The sequence below is a fragment of the Photinus pyralis genome, unplaced genomic scaffold (genome assembly GCF_008802855.1).
Source record: "Photinus pyralis isolate 1611_PpyrPB1 unplaced genomic scaffold, Ppyr1.3 Ppyr1.4_LG8, whole genome shotgun sequence".
Classification (NCBI taxonomy): domain Eukaryota; kingdom Metazoa; phylum Arthropoda; class Insecta; order Coleoptera; family Lampyridae; genus Photinus; species Photinus pyralis.
In genome coordinates this window covers 36,121,190-36,138,891 of record NW_022170819.1, presented here as the reverse complement: position 1 = coordinate 36,138,891, position 17,702 = coordinate 36,121,190, and the positions used below count along the sequence as shown (strand labels likewise).

At 35.9% G+C, this 17,702-nt stretch overlaps 2 protein-coding genes across 6 annotated transcripts; one reads left to right on the top strand and one right to left on the bottom strand.

Annotated features, from left to right (window-relative positions):
- Positions 1-269: 269 nt before the first annotated feature.
- On the bottom strand, positions 270-7,108 carry LOC116178151 (ubiquinol-cytochrome-c reductase complex assembly factor 1). 4 transcript variants are annotated; one of them, XM_031497559.1, is made up of 5 exons: positions 6,984-7,108; positions 6,511-6,646; positions 6,227-6,466; positions 5,980-6,174; positions 270-421 (listed from the first exon to the last, which is right to left on the bottom strand). In XM_031497559.1, the coding sequence occupies exons 2-5, from the start codon at positions 6,622-6,624 to the stop codon at positions 347-349; spliced, it is 624 nt and encodes a 207-aa protein (XP_031353419.1). In that variant the 5' UTR covers positions 6,625-6,646; positions 6,984-7,108; the 3' UTR covers positions 270-346. The 4 variants fall into 4 exon arrangements, with proteins under 4 accessions (XP_031353419.1, XP_031353417.1, XP_031353416.1 ...); XM_031497557.1 differs by having other exon boundaries at positions 6,511-6,663; positions 6,984-7,098; XM_031497556.1 differs by lacking the exon at positions 6,984-7,108 and adding an exon at positions 6,709-6,859 and having other exon boundaries at positions 6,511-6,663.
- Positions 7,060-16,548, top strand: LOC116178150 (zinc finger protein 800). 2 transcript variants are annotated; one of them, XM_031497555.1, is made up of 7 exons: positions 7,060-7,142; positions 7,340-7,566; positions 7,616-7,774; positions 10,798-11,130; positions 13,249-13,668; positions 14,180-15,392; positions 15,723-16,548. In XM_031497555.1, the coding sequence occupies exons 2-7, from the start codon at positions 7,390-7,392 to the stop codon at positions 16,280-16,282; spliced, it is 2,862 nt and encodes a 953-aa protein (XP_031353415.1). In that variant the 5' UTR covers positions 7,060-7,142; positions 7,340-7,389; the 3' UTR covers positions 16,283-16,548. The 2 variants fall into 2 exon arrangements, with proteins under 2 accessions (XP_031353415.1, XP_031353414.1); XM_031497554.1 differs by having other exon boundaries at positions 7,073-7,133; positions 7,341-7,566.
- The last annotated feature ends 1,154 nt before the right edge of the window (positions 16,549-17,702 follow it).

The following is a 17,702-nucleotide window of genomic DNA, read 5'->3' as shown; positions in this document are numbered from 1 at the left end:
ATTTGATATTTATTATTAAGAAGTAGACATAGGAATTTACGTGTATTGTTTTTCCCTATGTCTACTTTTAAATGACAAAATCTATTTTGAATGGCGCCTACTTTTACGCAACCAAAAGAACTTCTTAAATTAATGTTTTTCCTAGTGTTTAAAATTACGTATTTGTGTATATTTTGTATTTCTTTATATAATTTGTAAGCATTTTCATTGTAAGTAGTCAAATTGGCGTTTTTTTATCTTTCTAATTATACCTAAAAAGGAGTAGGGCAATAGACATTTGATACTATTCGATGATTGAAATTTATCATGAAACTGATACAAGAAAAGGTATTTACAATGTTAACATTTACTGAATTGGTTCCCACTTGACAGTCTTGTTTTTCTTAAATTCTTCATGGGCCGTATTATCTAATAGCTTCACCTAAAATTATAAATTGAGCACCTTAAAGTATAGGCGAGGAGTTAACCACACCTGGGAATATCTGGACATTTTACAGGGAATGACACAGGAATAATGGGAATAACAATAAATAGTCTGATATGCGATCCTACATCTAATTTGCATTTTTTGTCCAAGTGCCTCCAGTGGGAGTTTTAAGGGGTATAAGTGTTTAAGTTTTGTAAAGTAAAAATGATGTGCATTGTGTATTTATTCATTCAAATCAAAATCAAACAAATATGTATTGTGCACCAGTCTTGGGTAGACAAAGTGCATATCTCAGTAAATAATTGGGTTACAACTAGGTAGTAGTAGTAGCATTATGCTATATTTATGGATGTTTACCTTCTTGGTACATCATTAAAGGGGAGGGATCCTTACACATAAACATGTAAGAGTCGCCTGGAACACATTCAAAATGTACAGTATAGAATAGAAGGCGATTGACCCCTTAAAGAAATCCTCCGCAGTATTTCATTTTTCCTTTCATATCGCCAGTAGATATGTGTCCTTTAGAGGTTCTAAGCGCCCTAAGAATACCCTCCTCTCCTCCCACACTCCATTTTGACATGGTACCAGTAGATGTGTCTCCTCCAGACGTTCCATTTGCCCCTTATGATTGAGTACCCTCTTCCGCACCTTCGTTTTCGAGGTATGCGTTTCCGCCTCAACGATAGATATGTCTCGTCCAGACGATTCAATTTGCCTTTGTGAGTACTCTCCTCTGAAAAGGAGTCACGAAGAAAAGCTATAGTTTGAATAAACCAATTGCTTTCGACAGGACCGTTCCTTCAATGTATAGGTTACCTACTGCAAAAAATTTCAGGACAATTCCCCAAATACTAGCTCAAACCCGCAGTAGATCTAGATGGACGGACAAAACACAAACAAAAGCAACTGTTTTTAAATTCCGGCCAAAATCAATAATCAAAAATTATCAGTCAACCGACCGGACAATTGAATATAACAAACTTGTATTTGATAATTACATTACAGAGTTTTGTGCCGGAAAATAATGAGATGATAAAAAACCAAGATCAAGTTATTGAGATTTTAATTTACGCAATTCAAAGGTCAGCCCTAGTGACAAGCATCAAACGAAAATTCAATGCATTATGTGTAGTTGTAAATCTTCAGGATACTCTGTTCAAAATTAAAAAGAGGTTTATTTGGAAAAAGTGCTGGTTTTGATCCCCTCTACCACCTAATTTTTTTTACGTACTTATGTAACACCCTGTATAAAACAAAGTCGTGTACGTTACACCACTTATAACTCAAGAACGGCTGGACTGATTTTCATGATCTTCGATTTGTTGAATTCGTCTCCAATCCGAATAGCACATTAGCTATTAAAGTATAGAAAAAAGAACACAAAAATATAAAAACAATTATTACAAAAGTAAATAAGAGAACTAATGACAACAACCATCAAAACAAATGTTTTCAATCTTATCAACCTAAAAATAATTAATAAACGCTTGCCCCTTACAAATAGGCAATACTTCAAGATTTAAGGTCCACTCGCCGCATTCCCGCGTCGGTTTGAGTGGACCTTTAAAGTGCACACATTGGAATTTTGCAATAGAACTTCAACATATTCTGAAATGAGGACATATAAGTCTTAAAAGGCTTTAAAATGTACACAGTGTGATTATACAACGAACTACTGTACCCACAAAGCCAGTTGGCTCCTCCTGTACACTCGAAATTAGTCATATGCGCATAGCCCGTTGTAGACTACTTATGTGCCGGTACATAAACTTAAGTAAGCATGTGTTAACTTATCAATCTTTCAATATTTAAAATGTGCACAGTGTAATTTTGCAATACGTCACCACCATGTCCCGGAACGACATCTCTTAACTTACAAAACATAGGGATTCCCTATGTCTACTTTTACATGATAAAAAGTCTCCTGAAAGACGCCCAATTTTATGCAACCAAAGTAACTACCTTCAACAAATGAGGATCTGCCTGTCATATTAATTACTTTGAATATTATCGCTTTGACTTCGCTATTTTAATTTCGGTTCGTGTGCGATGTATTCAACTAAAGAAAAAGTTGATCTTTCCAATTGTTTTCTGTAAACCAACAATATTCAACTTAATAATTAATGTGACAGTCAGATCTTTATTTGTTTCAAGAAGTTATTTTGGTTGCATAAAATTGGGCGTCCGCCAGGAGACTTTTTATCATGCAAAAGTTTAAGATAAGAGGGCCACCTCAATATTTCTTTTATTTGGCAAGTTACAAAAACAAGTTGTAAATCAGCATATGCATGATTAAAGCGCATTTTTGGTAATGCAGGTCAGTATTTTATTAGCGAAGTTTAAAATTATCGATCTCACGAGTAATTTTGGCTGCGTTAAATAATTAATTTTATTTAATTTCAATTGACGGTACGTCTTCATTTTGTAAAACAAATCACAAAGTAAATAATAAGTTTTTATACTGGTAGCGCTATCTAACGGTAAAATTATAGCACCTCCGAAACCCATATCGAAATTATTTTCTTCAATTATCGATCTCACAAGTAATCTAACTCAAAATAGACTAGTGCCTGCACATCTACACTATAGCAGAAAGCTTTTAGTGAAAATTTGAAGTCTCTAGCTATTGTAGTTGTGGAGATCTAATGCGGACAGCCGGCCTGCCAGCAATAACGAATATAATAGCGTATTTTTTTCAAAAATGCGCTAAAAATGGTCAAATATAATTTCATATGTGACATTCTACAGTCTAGCCGATCGAAGAATAACACTTCCGGTAGCAGTTCCGGTTGAACCGGAAATTGATACAACTTTTGTTTTTCAAAAGGAATGTCTATGCTCTTTTTAAATTTTAAATATTTGACATGAGCAATCAATTTGCTGTATGACAACATAAACTATGCATAATCCAATATTGCATTTTATACATTAAAATGTTTTTATTGTAGGCATCTAGATCTCCATGGCGAACAAAAGATGGCAGGATTGTGTAGAAATTTTGAACAAAACAAAGGGGTGAGAAGGAGGGGGCGTAAACGGTTACAAGAATTTCGGACTTTACCTTCATTGTCATTATGTCATTTTAGATTGTACCTCAAATTATACAAAATATTATCATTTTGTAATATCAATTAAACGTTTTGTTTCTTCTGGCTGTTTTGGCTCTTTCATTGGTTTTAAATAGTTTGAAAAAAGAAATTTGACATTTGCCATTTTCGGAATTAATTACATAATTACCCAACCCTCAAAAGACAATAATGTAGCACAGCAATATTTTCCAAAACTCTTTAAATAAATTCCAATTTTTAAAATGCCATTTTGTTGGGCATAATTATAATTACACGCAACCTTGCCCTAACTTTAATATAAAGGTCAGACCGCACTAGGCGGAAATGCACTGCAACGAAGCGACGTGACGCTACACTACATTATATGGGTATCACATTTTAGCTGCGATATTTTTGTTCAACAGTCATAAGGTGTCTTTTGAGGAAGATGGCTGAAATTAAATTAATTTTTCCTCGTCAATGAGCAAAAGCAGACTAAAGAGTCTTGCAAAGTTTTCCATATAGAGAAAGAAACCTCCCTAGAAATCAATGTGTGGAAGTAGTAGACAAATTTAGTGAATAAAGGCATGTCGTCATGAGTACAGGGGGTTCCAAATTGCTTGTTTTCGAAATTTTTGGAGGATATTTTGAGCAAACTTTAGTGCTAAACAGGCTATGGAAAATATACAAATACCCCCCTTACTAAGACACTATTTTTACATAACGTCTATTCATTACACCTTTCAAGCTGTGGGCGAAGAAGGGGGGGGGCATATATGAGGGCGTAATTTTTTTGGGCCGCCCCGGGCAGCAGTCTCCGCCACTGGATCTGTCTAGTGCGGTCTTACCTTTAACCCTCAGTCTCATAAGGTTTTTCCGTTTTCAGTGAGTAGGCCTGTATAATTTTTAACTGCCACAGGAGACATTTTCCGAATTAACAATTTTTGAAACACTTTCATCTTGCCAGAAAGTTAGTCCTTTGCTTCGCTTAATAAAAGTAGCATAATACAATGTAATAAATAGTCCAGGAAATAGAGACTGAAAATGGACCATTTCCTGCAAAACGAGAAGTAGTTCCAATTTTTTTTGCATGTCATGAAAGAATATCTGGTGGTTAAGAATCCAAGTTTTCGACCTCCCACCCCCTGTGCTTCCCCCGTACCACCCTTAAAACCAAAGAAATTTGGTTGGTTTTTTAGTTTTTCAATCATATCTTTTTATAGATTCATTTTACAAAAAAATATTGTTATCAGAAATTGTAGACTATAAAATTCTACACAACTTTCATATACACTACTTTTTTGTGAAATGTTTATTAAAAAAGATATAGAGCTTGAGAGTTGGTTATATTTTTAAGAATTCTGAAATTTCTATGTAGATGTTTTAACCAAATTTTATACTTTATCTCTATAATTAAGAGTTTTATGAGAAAATATCTTGAACTTATCGTGGTATAAATCCCCCTACGCTGCACCCTTACCAAAGGGGATGCATAATAATTCAACTTTCAACCCTTGCTAGTGGGGATATTTGAATCACTGTGAGATTGTAGGGTTTCTAATATACGTTTGAAACAAAAAAATTATCTCACTTCAGTTCAGCTTCATCCTTCAAATCCTTCATCCCCCCCCGCCCCTCCCCCCAACCGCGGTAGGAATAGATATTTAAAGAGGAATAGAAAACATGTAATAAGCGTTGTACTCTCTGACTAACTTCACAATCGCCACAAGAGCGTTTAAATATCTATTCCTACCGCGCGGGGGGGAGAGGGAGGGGGTGAAACTGAACTGAAGTGAGACAATTTTTTAATTTCAAAAGTATATTAGAAAGCGCTACAATCTCACAGTGATTCAAATATCCTCACTAGCAAGGGTTGCAAGTTTCATTATTATGCATCCCCTTTGGTAAGGGTGCAGAGTAGAGGGATTTATACCACAATAAATTCAAGATATTTTGTCGTAAAAAAAATTTTTAATTATAGAGATAAAGTATGAAATTTTGTTAAAACATCTACATAGAAATTTCAGAATTCTGAAAAATATAACCAACCCTCAAGCTCTATATCTATTTTAATAAACATTTCACAAAAAAGTAGTGTGCATAAAAGTTGTGTAGAATTTTATAGTCCACAATTTCTGATAACAATATTTTTTTCTAAAGTGAACCATTAAAAAGACATGATTGAAAAACTAAGAAACCACCCAAATTTCAGGGGTTTTGGGGGTGGTACGGGGGAAGCACAAGGGGTGGGAGGTAAAAAAATTAGATTCTTAACCACCAGATGACTGTCTATGGCATGCAAAAGAAATTGGAACTACTTCTCAATTTGCAAGTTAAAACCCTCTATTCCCTGGACTAAAATAGGTAGGAATACTTATAATTCGGGGAATACTTAGGGGAATTACCTGGGAATAATGGGGAAATATCCGGGAATATTAAAGAATACTTGGAAGTATTCCCAAATACGGAATGGTTGACCCCTCGGGCATATGCAATTTGTACCTGTCTCCTAATATATTTAACGAGCACATCCAAACATTCAGGATCAACAGTTCCTTGTTGGTAGAGCCGCCTCCAAAGAGCCCCCGCTAAAACGACGTCGCTAGTCTGGAGACCCTCGTCATACGCAATTATAGCGGCTCGAAGTTGATCTGACAGCTCGATAATTTGCGCTCTTACCGTTGACAAGCGAGCCTCCTAAGAGAAGCCTATTATACGGACATTGACATTATATTCATGTAGCACTTACGCCCAGTTTCTTTACTCTCTGATCTACATCGGCCCATAACACTTCCAAAATGGTATTACGTAGACACTCGCCGTCTTCGCCTTCCGCCATGAACCGCACCATCAGCATCCAAAGGTACAGCTCGGTGACAACAAACCACGAATAAAACGTGTCGGGCAGCTTTAACGTCTTGAATATCTCCGCGTAGTCTATATGGTCTACAATTGATTCAAATAACAAATACGCGAGAACCCTCGATCGCTAAAATGTAGCGTGAAATGTCGATTATGGTCTGTATTACTTACACTTTTCGATAGACTAAATTTGTTCGCTATGTTCGCTGTTAAGGTTTTAAAGTTGTAAGAACGCTGTGTATCGGTTGTGGACACTGGGCGACAAAGGTACTGTGGACGGGTCATGTGTAGGATTCTTGCGGTCGATCTGCAATTGTGTGACAACTATAAAAAAATATTAATTTTTAGTGTAATAACTGAAACACATACTCTGCTATTCAAAATAAGGCGCCGTATACAATTCATCTTTGGTAATTTTTGAAAATTGTGTAATAATTGTAAGGTTAAAAAACAGTAGCTAGTGCCATCTGTGGAGAAAGTTATTTTTTCCATATTGAATACTAAATAAATACATTTGGTACTTGGTGTGATTGCATTTCACCTCAGAATACATAGCTGTACTGGATAATTTTGTATTTCTACGGATAGAAGGATGTCAGTGGAAGACAGGCATATGCATCACTCGACCATCTAGTGTTTCTTACCGATGCTAGAATAGGGAGAGACTTCGATAGAATTTGTCTTGCTAGCAGTGCACGGAGCTAGCTGTTGGCATTTCCATGAAGTGCTCATCACGCTACATAAGATCGCTGCGTAAACATTACCTGCTCGCACTTGCACTACCTAGTCTTAGTAAGTTATAGGTACTGTGACAGTTTGCTGGTCTTTCTTAGTTACAATCTCAAATAAATTAAGTTCGAATTTATTAGGCATTCTCTTGCATAAATATGACAGTTATGGTGAACCAAAATGGACTGGTTGGTTAATGCCAATTGCTTGTGATTTAAGAGAATTCCTACAATTCTGACCTCATAATTTTGTGTAATCGAATATTGTGTAGGATAGCCTAGGATATTGACAACTTTTTACATTGCGGTCTACTTCAATAAAATGACAACAAGAGCAGCGTTGAAGAATAAAACCAAAAAACCTTTGGAAACCACTTTGGGTAAAGCCTCAACGAGCAGTCACGAAGAAATTGATCTTTCGCACGTTGGGAAGACAATTCACACTAGTCTGTTTGGTTTAAGGCAAGTGTTAGCGCTCTTCGAAACTGCAACTGAAGAAGTTTGTATCAATCATTGTCGTAATTGGATTGGTAACGATTAATTTGCAGGTACAAGCATATATAACGTACGAATGTGACATTATGTACGAATGTCGAATATGTCGTACCATTTTCAGAAGTTTGGCTAACTTTATTTTACATAAACGAAAGTACTGCCAGGATTCGTACAAGAAGACGAAACGGTTTGATTTCCGCGAACAGTTTTCGGTATGTATTTTGCTGAGGCCTCAAATTTTGTGCCATTAATGCGGCATTAGGTACCCAAAATGTACTAGGAAGCATAATGCAAGGTAATTCCTAATAATACTGGTCAGTAAATGTGCAGTATGCTGAGGGACTAAATTTCTTTTTCTATCCCTTCGAGGAATTATTTTCCCAGCCAAAAATGAGAGGGAAATATTCCCATCCGTAAACGCCCCATTAGCAGACACCTTCAGTTTTTTCAGATCTTGGAAGTTTGCCACTTTCATTGCCAACAATTAGGCCACTGTCAGCAACCCACATAGCATTCGAAATCTGATGTGTATACCTTTTAAATTCAAAATGTATAGAGAATATCCTGTCCATATGTATATACTAGGTATATACATTCATTATGGACATATGTATTTTATGTCCACTATGGATATTCTGTAAATTTTGGATGTGATATGGATGTTTAGGCACACAAAGTATAAAACATATACATTATACATCTAAAATATATGTACGTATAGTATGTAAGTATCTTTTATGTATATTAAAAGTACACCTGATCATATACCCGATATCTCCTCGTGATGATATTCCATGTATACAGGGTGGTCACTTGACGAACGCACCATAGGAATTTCAATAGTAATTTTTCAATTCTCTAATTGTTTTAGAAATAAAGTCTATTTAGGTTTTTTGTAGGGAACATTAACGAAAATTACGAATCCACATATACTATTATTTCCTATTTCATAAATTCAGAAACTGTAAAATATAAAGTCTGTAATGCCATGGAATTATCAAAACAAAAAAAAGGCGCCTGCATTTGCCATTGGTTAGCTTTGTTTGTTCTCAAACTTCCATGGCACCACTGATTTTCTTAAAAGTGCCAGTTTTAGTTATCCAATTTCTTGATTTCAAAAGTTAAAAAAATTAAAAGCTATAGTATTCCTGGATTCTCTACAAAAAACCTAAGTAGACTTTATCTCTATCTCTCATGATCGTTTCACTTCAGGTTTTACCAGATGAGAATAGCAACTTTCTGATTTTAAATAGAACAAGATTTTCTAAAATTGTGACTGTTATATGCATAATTTTCTTAGGAGTTAGGAGACCTTGAAATAAACGCGTTAGTAGATCCTTGGAATCGTTACCTGGGGAAAACTACTGGTTTCAACTGGACGGAGCGCCGGCTCATTCTACCCATGATGCTGATATGCCTTTGAACATGTTTCAAGACAGGTAGATTAACAGATACATGCTATTGGTCTTCTAGATCTCCAGATATAACACCACTGGACTTTTATATGGGGGTCTTATAAAAAACAAAGTTACACCAATTGTTTCTCGTAAAGAACTGGAAGTTAGGGTGAGAAGAGCTTTTGATGCAGAATTTTTTCGACATTTGAAAGTGCACAAAATCAAGCAGGTTGAATTTGAAAAAATTAACTTTTTAAATTTCGAAGTTACTAAACTTGACCATTAATTTTAAGATACCCTGTAGAAGGGCGGTCAAAATTTAAATCACTCGAATGTAGCAATCACGTCAGTATTGTTGATTTTGGAAGACTTTTTGAAATTCAAGTCAACGGAGCTATAGGTACGTACAGGGCGCTAAAGAAAAGCAATGAAAAATTTAAATTTAAACAATATTCCTTCCGCATATTCACATATTTTTGGAATATTATAACAACATTCATGTTCTGTGAATATTTCCTGAATCCCAAATATCCTCTTCAAATATTCTAAGGAGCATATTTTATAGGATATTCCTCATTGAATATTCTCTATATATTTCCAGTATGATCTTGCAGCATGAATTGGGTATTGATGCAAATCTAAACAGGCGCGGATTTAAAGGGGGTGCGCGCCCCCTCCTAGACAGTGGTAGTTACGCAGGCGGTTATCATGGGAATTTCGGAAACCATAGAAGGATAAGGAGATAGTCAAATATTGGAGACAAGAAATTTGTTGATTTCGTTTTTATTTTTTTCTGATGTTATTTGAGCAGATACAAAAGAAAATATTTTCTCATTGTCATTTATTGAGTTTTACAAGAGACGTTGAGAGTTTCATTTCGGAGAAATCATTACCAACTTAATTTTTTATATGGCAAAAAGCAGATACTATGTTGAGTAGTATTTTTTCTTACGATTAAAACGAGGGCCGGCACACAAATAAGAAAACAAAAGTTGGAAACTGTTGGTTTCAACAAAATGGTGTACCTGCGCGCAATGCCCTAATCGTGTAAGAATACCTATTGGACAAATTTCGTAGAAAATGGAAAAAATCGATTTGCGCCGACAAAAAGAAAGCTCGACTTTGTCATTTAGACAGTTTCTGATTTGTTCTTTTCTTAGTTTATGAAGAATTAGTTGTTTGCTCAATATATTATGTATTATGCCAAAAATGTTCTATTTTATACGTATTATAAATTTTTTTTAATATATTCACTTTATGCGCCCCTCCCTAGACCAAATCCTAAAGCCGCCACTGAATCTGAAACAAATGCACTCAACGGTGATATCCTATAGGCAGTTTCTAGAATAGGTATCACTGCTGGATTCAACTGTTTTGGCCGTTTTCCAATAGCGCCGCCGAGTGAAAAGTTTCGTAAGCAGATAAGCTTCTTGTTCATTTGGGTTAAGTGGAAGAACACGGAAAAAAATTTTTTTTTGTGAACTTCGACCTTTGGGCATTTAACTATATGAACTACTGATTTTTGTATAGCCATTTTTTCCTCACTTTTTTGTTGTTCCATCAGTTGATCATATTTGTAAAATACCCAAATCAGGACATTATTATTATCTAAAGGCACACACTCAATTCTAATTTAACCAGAAGGATGAACTTGAACGCTTTGATTATCCACTTTCAACACAGGAATATTTCCAAGTGAGAATCGACCTTTATTATGCGGAAAATAATTTATCATGGCATAACGCATCGTACTTCATAGTAGTTCTGCATAATGCCGCATCGTAATTTCGTCTAATGATGGTACCTTATATTTCGCAGTCCTAACATGCAATTTTCAGGAAGCCGATTTACTCATCATAAACGAGAAGTCTGAAGAGAGTAAAACAATAAATCAAGAAGATAAATCACCTAGTTGCATACAAAAACCAGACAGTATCTTGAAAGGGGTGCAAAGTAAAAAAACGCTATCCAATATCTTACCGCGTCTCATCAATAAACAAGAAAATACTTTAATTACCGAAGAATGTTTAGCTGAAGATAATCCACAGGAGTCTAAACGTTTGGATGAAGAAAATAAACGTAATATTGCTTTAGAAAGCGCGAACAAATCTGGTGTCTTTCAAACTATGTACGACTCCAAGGATGATAAACTAGATTTTATGAAAACTGAAGTAAGTATTCGTGACATTATATTTTTTCTGTCCAGTTAGAATTATAGTAGCGATAAATTCAAAGCTGAAAATGATTGTCGTTAACTTTTACTAAGAGAAATTCACCAATAGCCGGCAATTGTTGTGGTAAGAATAGACATATATAATAGGTGCAAGGTAAATAAAAGAGTAGAGGAGGTGGTAGTGCGAGTTTGACTCTCAAGTCCCCTCCTTGAGACGACTTAGTCTTGTACCTGGGGGTCATAACAACCTGAATCTCCTTTTTGGCTAAGTAATTCTACAGGCCAGTTCAGGCCCTATGAATGGTTTCGCGCTTTCGCAAGTCTGTCTCCCACCTGGTTGCCTGTGATTCCCGCGTGCCCACACTAGTGTTACATCTTCCTCGACTGAAAACTAAAAAAAATGCAGGCAGTCTTTTGAATGACAAGAATTCGGTTAAACACATGATAAAATTGAATCAAAATCATTTATCGGCGTATAAGTTGTGATGGAACCGAATTAGCCCGCCAAAATTCGATTTAAATATTCCCGAATCCGAGCCTGGCGCGACGAAAAAGGTCAAGATTGCGCGTTGTTTCGTTTTCGTGGAACACGTGTTTTTTTCTTCTCTGCTCTACATTGAAATGGGCCATAATTTACAATAAAAGTGTCAAATATTACGCTATGCCAGCTATGCGAGGAAACTTAATGATCCGTATCGACCCGTCTCGGAGCACGTTCAAATTTCGTCTAGGATTTGTTTAAAAAGAAAAAGGGGAGAATGTGGCAGAAGTATGTGTGCTTTTGTTGAGACCAGAAGTAAATCTTTACGTTGCGAATAGTGAGTGCAGCTTCGACAATTACAAAGGTGATGTACTTGTTTTATTTATCTCTACGTCTATTGCATCCCTCTAATAATGATATGATCGTGTTCGATTATTTGCCAATTTAACTTTATGCTCGTACAGCATTGATTATTGCCATTTATAACACATTCCAGATATAAATTGCAGTTTTAATTATACTGGTCCTACTGGGAATTACTGACCGATTTACGTGTTTTTATTTATATTTACATACTGTATGTTTCCTTAGGGCGATACCCAATACAAGTATGCAGAACTACATTTTAATTTATAATTGAACTTATTGCAGCACATTTCGCTTTTGTTTACCTGATTATGTTACTGTGTATTTACAGGGTGCCTCATCTGGGGGCGAGTGACGTACGTTAGGTGGTTGATTGTTACATATTGCACTTGGCATTGTGAATTAATTACTTGATACCAATGTTTGCCACAACATGTTCCTTTGTATTGTTGTAATGTGATAGTACTAAAAGTTATGCTCCTACTATTTATTTGAACTGGGTGATTATGATAGTCGAGGCAACGAATTAATTTGCTCGGTATGGTTGGAAGCGGAAGGTTTGACTTCAGAACCTTGTTTGGGCCCCTTAGGAGGTAACCATACTCAAAGTCCCCAGGATTCCTACTGGAGCCTTCCCGGGGGGAGGGGCGCAAAGATCAACATTTTCTGTTTTTCGCTGATATCTTGAAAACGGTGCGTCTAGGAAATATGAATTTATTGTAATGTTTTAATGATTGTTTTTGTTATGTGTGTGTGTAATATTTATTCTTTAGGAATTCCAGTGGAGCCTGGGATTCAACATTGTATTGTTGTACTTGACAACATATACATTCATGCCATTACAGATAACTAATTTTGCTATAAAGTTCAATATTAATTTGTTGGCTGGGTTTTTTCTTGGTCAGTTCTTTTTTTCCCAGCCTATTTTTATATTTCTACTCGGTCAACTACCATTTTCTAAATTTAATATTGCAATGCAAATTATTTGGATTAAATCTCCGTTTTTAAAGCATGTACTTGTTTTATTTGTATTCCTTACTTGATCCTCACTCCGACAGGCAACACATATCTTGTAGCGACTCTTAAAAACACAACGTAGTAAGTGGTCCTATTATTTTGTTATTCAGGTTAGATAGCTTTGTCTAGACGATCACGTGCCATGAGGTTCAGTTAGTTTGGGAGGGAAAGTTTCAAATTTAAATCTTGAGTTGCGCAGTCTCTCGGGACTGGCCTGGATACAGCACAAAGTAATGCTTTACATGTTTTAAGGTAATGGAAATTCATGACATTCTGGAGAACAACGAAGCAATTATTGGTTCAAATGGAAAAATTGTTGTACCACAAGGGGAGAAAAGTGACGTATTAAAAAATAATTTCATGTGCGTCATTTGCAATCAAAAGTTCTCTACAAAGAAAACATTAACGTATCACATTAATTATAAACACAATGACACCAGAAAAGTATATCAATGTACGGAGTGCACAGATACCTTTGCAAATACGTGGGGTGTATTTAGGCACTTATATAAGACACATCGTAAAACGCCTGCTCAGGTGAAGAAGTTACGTAATCAAATTCATAGCAATCGAATTCGAAATGACGAGCAGACCATCACAAAAAATAGCGATGCCAAGTCTGAAGTAATAGTTTCCGATACTACATCTACGACTTTAGGCTCAGAAGATCAGGTATTTATTTCACGGTACGCGTCAACTCGTCAAGGGCGACTCGCCACCGACTGACTCGCCAACGGGACAACTCGCCACCGCGACAACTCGCCACTGCGACAACTCGCCAACGAAATATTTTTCCCTGTTTAATGTGTCGTTCAAATAACGATGTGATTGTCAAATTTTCTGTTCAAATAATAATTTGCAGAAGATGTCGTTATATCAAAATGCAGTAATAGAAACAGGTATAGGCGGTTGGGTCTTCATTCAAATATTGACTACAATTTTTCGATAAACTTTTTTTACAAAATTAGGGAAATTGACTATTGCATTTGTGGGATGCATTTGTATGACACATTAAACAGGAAAAAATATTTCGTTGGCGAGTTGTCGCAGTGGCGAGTCGTCCGTTGGCGAGTTGTCGCGTTGTCCCATTGGCTAGTCGGTCAGTGGCGAGTCGCCCTTGGCGAGTTGACCGTGTCCTTTTATTTCATTATATCGTTTCAAATAATTCAGTGTTATTTTTTAGCAATGGATCGACGACTTAGAATGTGATAATGATCTGCAACGTTGTGGAGGCTGTGGGCGCAAGTTCGAGCGTAAAGCTGCACTTCATTCCCATTCTCAGTTTTGTACTAAACGCATTGCTGTATGCAACAGTATTAAAGAGAATAATCACAAGAAAGCGCAAGAAGACAAACAAGAGAAAAAAATCGCGGAACCTGTTGCTATAGCTCTATCTGACGGTTCCAGAAAACGTAAACCTCTAGTAGCTTATAAAATATTAAGATTCGATTATATGAAAGATACTCCTAGTAGTCCGGGAACGAATGATAAAGCTGTTCATAGTACTAGAGAATTAGTACAAAGTGAAGAGCCTGATAACAAAGAAAGCGATACAAAAGGGGAGGAAATTGCAGCTTTAAATACAATTATTAGTGATTTGGTACATGAAATTGTCAATTCAAAGTCTTCATCAACATCACTGGACGAAAAATCTATTCCTACAAATAATCCGGACGAGTGTTTACAAATGGATGTTGAAAATAATAATTCCCAGTGCGAAAGTGAGAAACAGTCGATTAAAAAAAAATGTTTGCGCGCTTTAGAGAAGAAGTGTACCGACTACATTAACAAGGAAAGAAAATTATGTTTGCCTTGTGACAAAGCATTTAAAACTTATAAGTGCCTAATGAGACATATGGCTGTTCACTTTAATTGGCACCGGTTCCAGTGCGCAGCTTGTCAGTACACAGCGTATCACAGATCAAAATGCGAGCATCACCTTGAAAAAAAGCACTCGATCGTTAATCAAGAGGCATATAGCGATTACATTAAGCGTATACCCTTCGAAAAAACCTTGGATTTGGCTACCGACTTCATCAATTATGCCAAGAAGTGTAAAGCTGAAGTCCAAGCTAAGGAGTTAATCGAAACGGCAGAAGTTGCAAGTAATGGCAATGAATCTGAAGAACAAGAAATCCAAGTTAAAGAGTCAGTGGAACCAACAAGTAATTTTAAGCACCTTAAACCTGTTAAAGCACCCGAAGAAGTCCAAGCTGAAGTGTCAGTAGAATCAACAGTAGTTGCAAATAATGACAATTGGATCAAAATTGAAAATGCACCTGACGAATTTCTAGCTAAAGAGTCCATTGAAACAATGGAAGTTGCAAATAATGACGGGCAAATTAAAATTGAATCTGAAGAAATCCAAGGCGAAACAACAGTAGCTGCTAGTAATGGTAGGCGCTACTCTGATTTATCTATTTTATACTGACATTATAACTAAATTTTTTGTTCGTAAATAATTTATTTTATTTTATAGCAGAGTAGTCAACTATAACCGGTTTAAGTTATCTCTTTGTTGTCTGTTCTGAACTTAATTTTATTTCGTGCTGCGTGTCCCATTTTAAATAAAAATGACGGATGCCGTTGGAATGCACAATGATTTCCATCACTTGCCGTTAAAGAGCGATTTTAGCCTACTCATTCAAACCTATTAAAATGTCAATCTGCTTTAAAATAAAGTCTTTTGCATTATCTCACTCATATGATCTATTTTACCTTTTCAGATGGAACGTCAACAGAAAAATCCAATTTAGAAGGAAATTCAACAATTCCACAAGATATATCTGATCCTCAAGATCCTGCGTTGAGAGATATGATCATGACAGTCATTTTTGGAAACAACGCAACCGTATCATCTGCTAATTCTAATCCGCACGTAGAAAACAATGGAACCACAGAAGTGGAAATCATCAAAGAACGTGATTTAGAGCTGTGCAAAAATTCGAAGCCTAACCGTAACGTCGAAACAAATATTCCAGCGGAAACGAAAGTCACAAACCACAATCACGTCGTAACATCAACCGGTGCCCGTGAAGAATTGGACGTGCAATCTAAATCGGCGAGATGTCGACCTATACGGGCTCGAACAGCGACAGTCAGAAAAGACTTTTTATATGATATGACGCAAATACTGAAATTAAAACCAAAAAAGGATCTGATAGTACAAAAGCCTCTCAGGGTCTATACGCGCAAAAATAAAGTCGTACCTCCTAAAACAAATAACAATAGTTTTAACATACTCCAGAATGTGAACATTAATCCAATTCAAGTTCCAGATACATAATGACACTCGATTTAAAAGTTTCTTTAAAATGTGTTCTTGTTACGTTAGTGAAATCGTATTTTTTTAAGTAGCTACTGCCATTGTTGTAAATAATACAAGTTAAAATAGGTTTGTCGTATTAATCGTCATCTCTAGGGTGAGTTTTCTTTTCTAGGCAAACGTATTTATCTTTTGTTGTTAATTATTTGAAGGCTGAACTGTTGTTTAACTATGTTTCCGTTGTATAAATATTATTTACTAATAAACTACAAATATTTTGAAATGAACGGCGAGTTCCCTATATGTAATAATCTTTAATTCAAAAAATTGTAAATAACAATAGCCCTATACTTAGTTTGGCAATGGTGTATTTCTCGAAATACTGTTTTACATATGTATATTCAGAATGAGTCATTGCAATACAATATCCGCAAGAAGTGGTTAAATAGATCTCTTCAGTACCGAAGTCGAATTGACAAAAGCTGGTAAAACCATTGACGTGTGGACTGGGTATTGCACCCTGGTTTCACAGCCTTAGCCTATTGGCTTTTATACTGTTGTCCCTTCTTTTGTTTTCTTTATTTATTTTCTATCGCTCCAGGATCCTTCTGGGATGTTTCTTGTGGTCCCGCAATTCTCCTAATGTGAGCAATGGTGATCGTCTCGTTCCTACTGAACCATGGTGCTTTGAGTATGGTATGAAAATTTTCCTCTCTAGTGAGGAAAGCAAAAAACAATTGCTATAACCTTAGTGTAAAGAATAGAATAGTGAGACAACCTCCATGTACGTTTTGGAAACCGCATATTTAAGAGTTATAGATGTCGCGCGCGTGTCAATATTACCATCCACTAAAGATTGGCGGTTCTTTTCTCGAAATGAGTACGCTACTCAACGCTAGTACTGTACATAAATCTGCAACATGACTGATAAAAAAACTACGGCTCTTTTACAGCAAGGTATACAGGACAATGAAGCTATTGTTCATGAGCGCGGGTATGCGATGATGTTATCCAGTATGGTTACAAAAAATTCTGTACCTATACACATTTGATTATTTTTGTTGGCAGACTTTTAATCTCCTTTCGTGTGAACTTGATCTTGATAGTAATTTTTCTTAAAACTCGCCAAATCTGAAATAAGGGCTTTCAATATGATTTATGGTTTACTTAATACATCATCAGCTGCACCAAAATTTCTCGGGAAAACACTTTTTCTTATTAATTTTGGTGCGTAGAATCTAAAACAATTCGTACTTTTTCGATCGGACTTCTCAATCAAAAGTTATGGACTAGAAACCAATTTCGAAAGAAAATTCAAAGAGCTCTAACTTTTGAACTAAAAGCCCAATCTTGGAACTGTTTGAAATTATGGATTCTACAGGCCACATTCTATAAGAAAATTTTTTTTCCTGGTCGATCTGAGACAATTTTTTTTTCGGGG

Excerpts from the sequence above, each read along its gene's own strand:
- LOC116178151 (XM_031497556.1), bottom strand. The coding sequence starts at position 6,831 with ATGGAAAAAATAACTTTCTCCACAGATGGCACTAGCTACTGTTTTTTA. Across the intron at positions 6,664-6,708 it reads GCCTTATTTTGAATAGCAGA|TTGTCACACAATTGCAGATC; the intron begins GTATGTGTTTCA and ends ATTTTTTTATAG. Across the intron at positions 6,175-6,226 it reads AGAGAGTAAAGAAACTGGGC|GAGGCTCGCTTGTCAACGGT; the intron begins GTAAGTGCTACA and ends GGCTTCTCTTAG.
- LOC116178150 (XM_031497555.1), top strand. The coding sequence starts at position 7,390 with ATGACAACAAGAGCAGCGTTGAAGAATAAAACCAAAAAACCTTTGGAA. Across the intron at positions 11,131-13,248 it reads TAGATTTTATGAAAACTGAA|GTAATGGAAATTCATGACAT; the intron begins GTAAGTATTCGT and ends ACATGTTTTAAG. Across the intron at positions 15,393-15,722 it reads AACAGTAGCTGCTAGTAATG|ATGGAACGTCAACAGAAAAA; the intron begins GTAGGCGCTACT and ends TTACCTTTTCAG.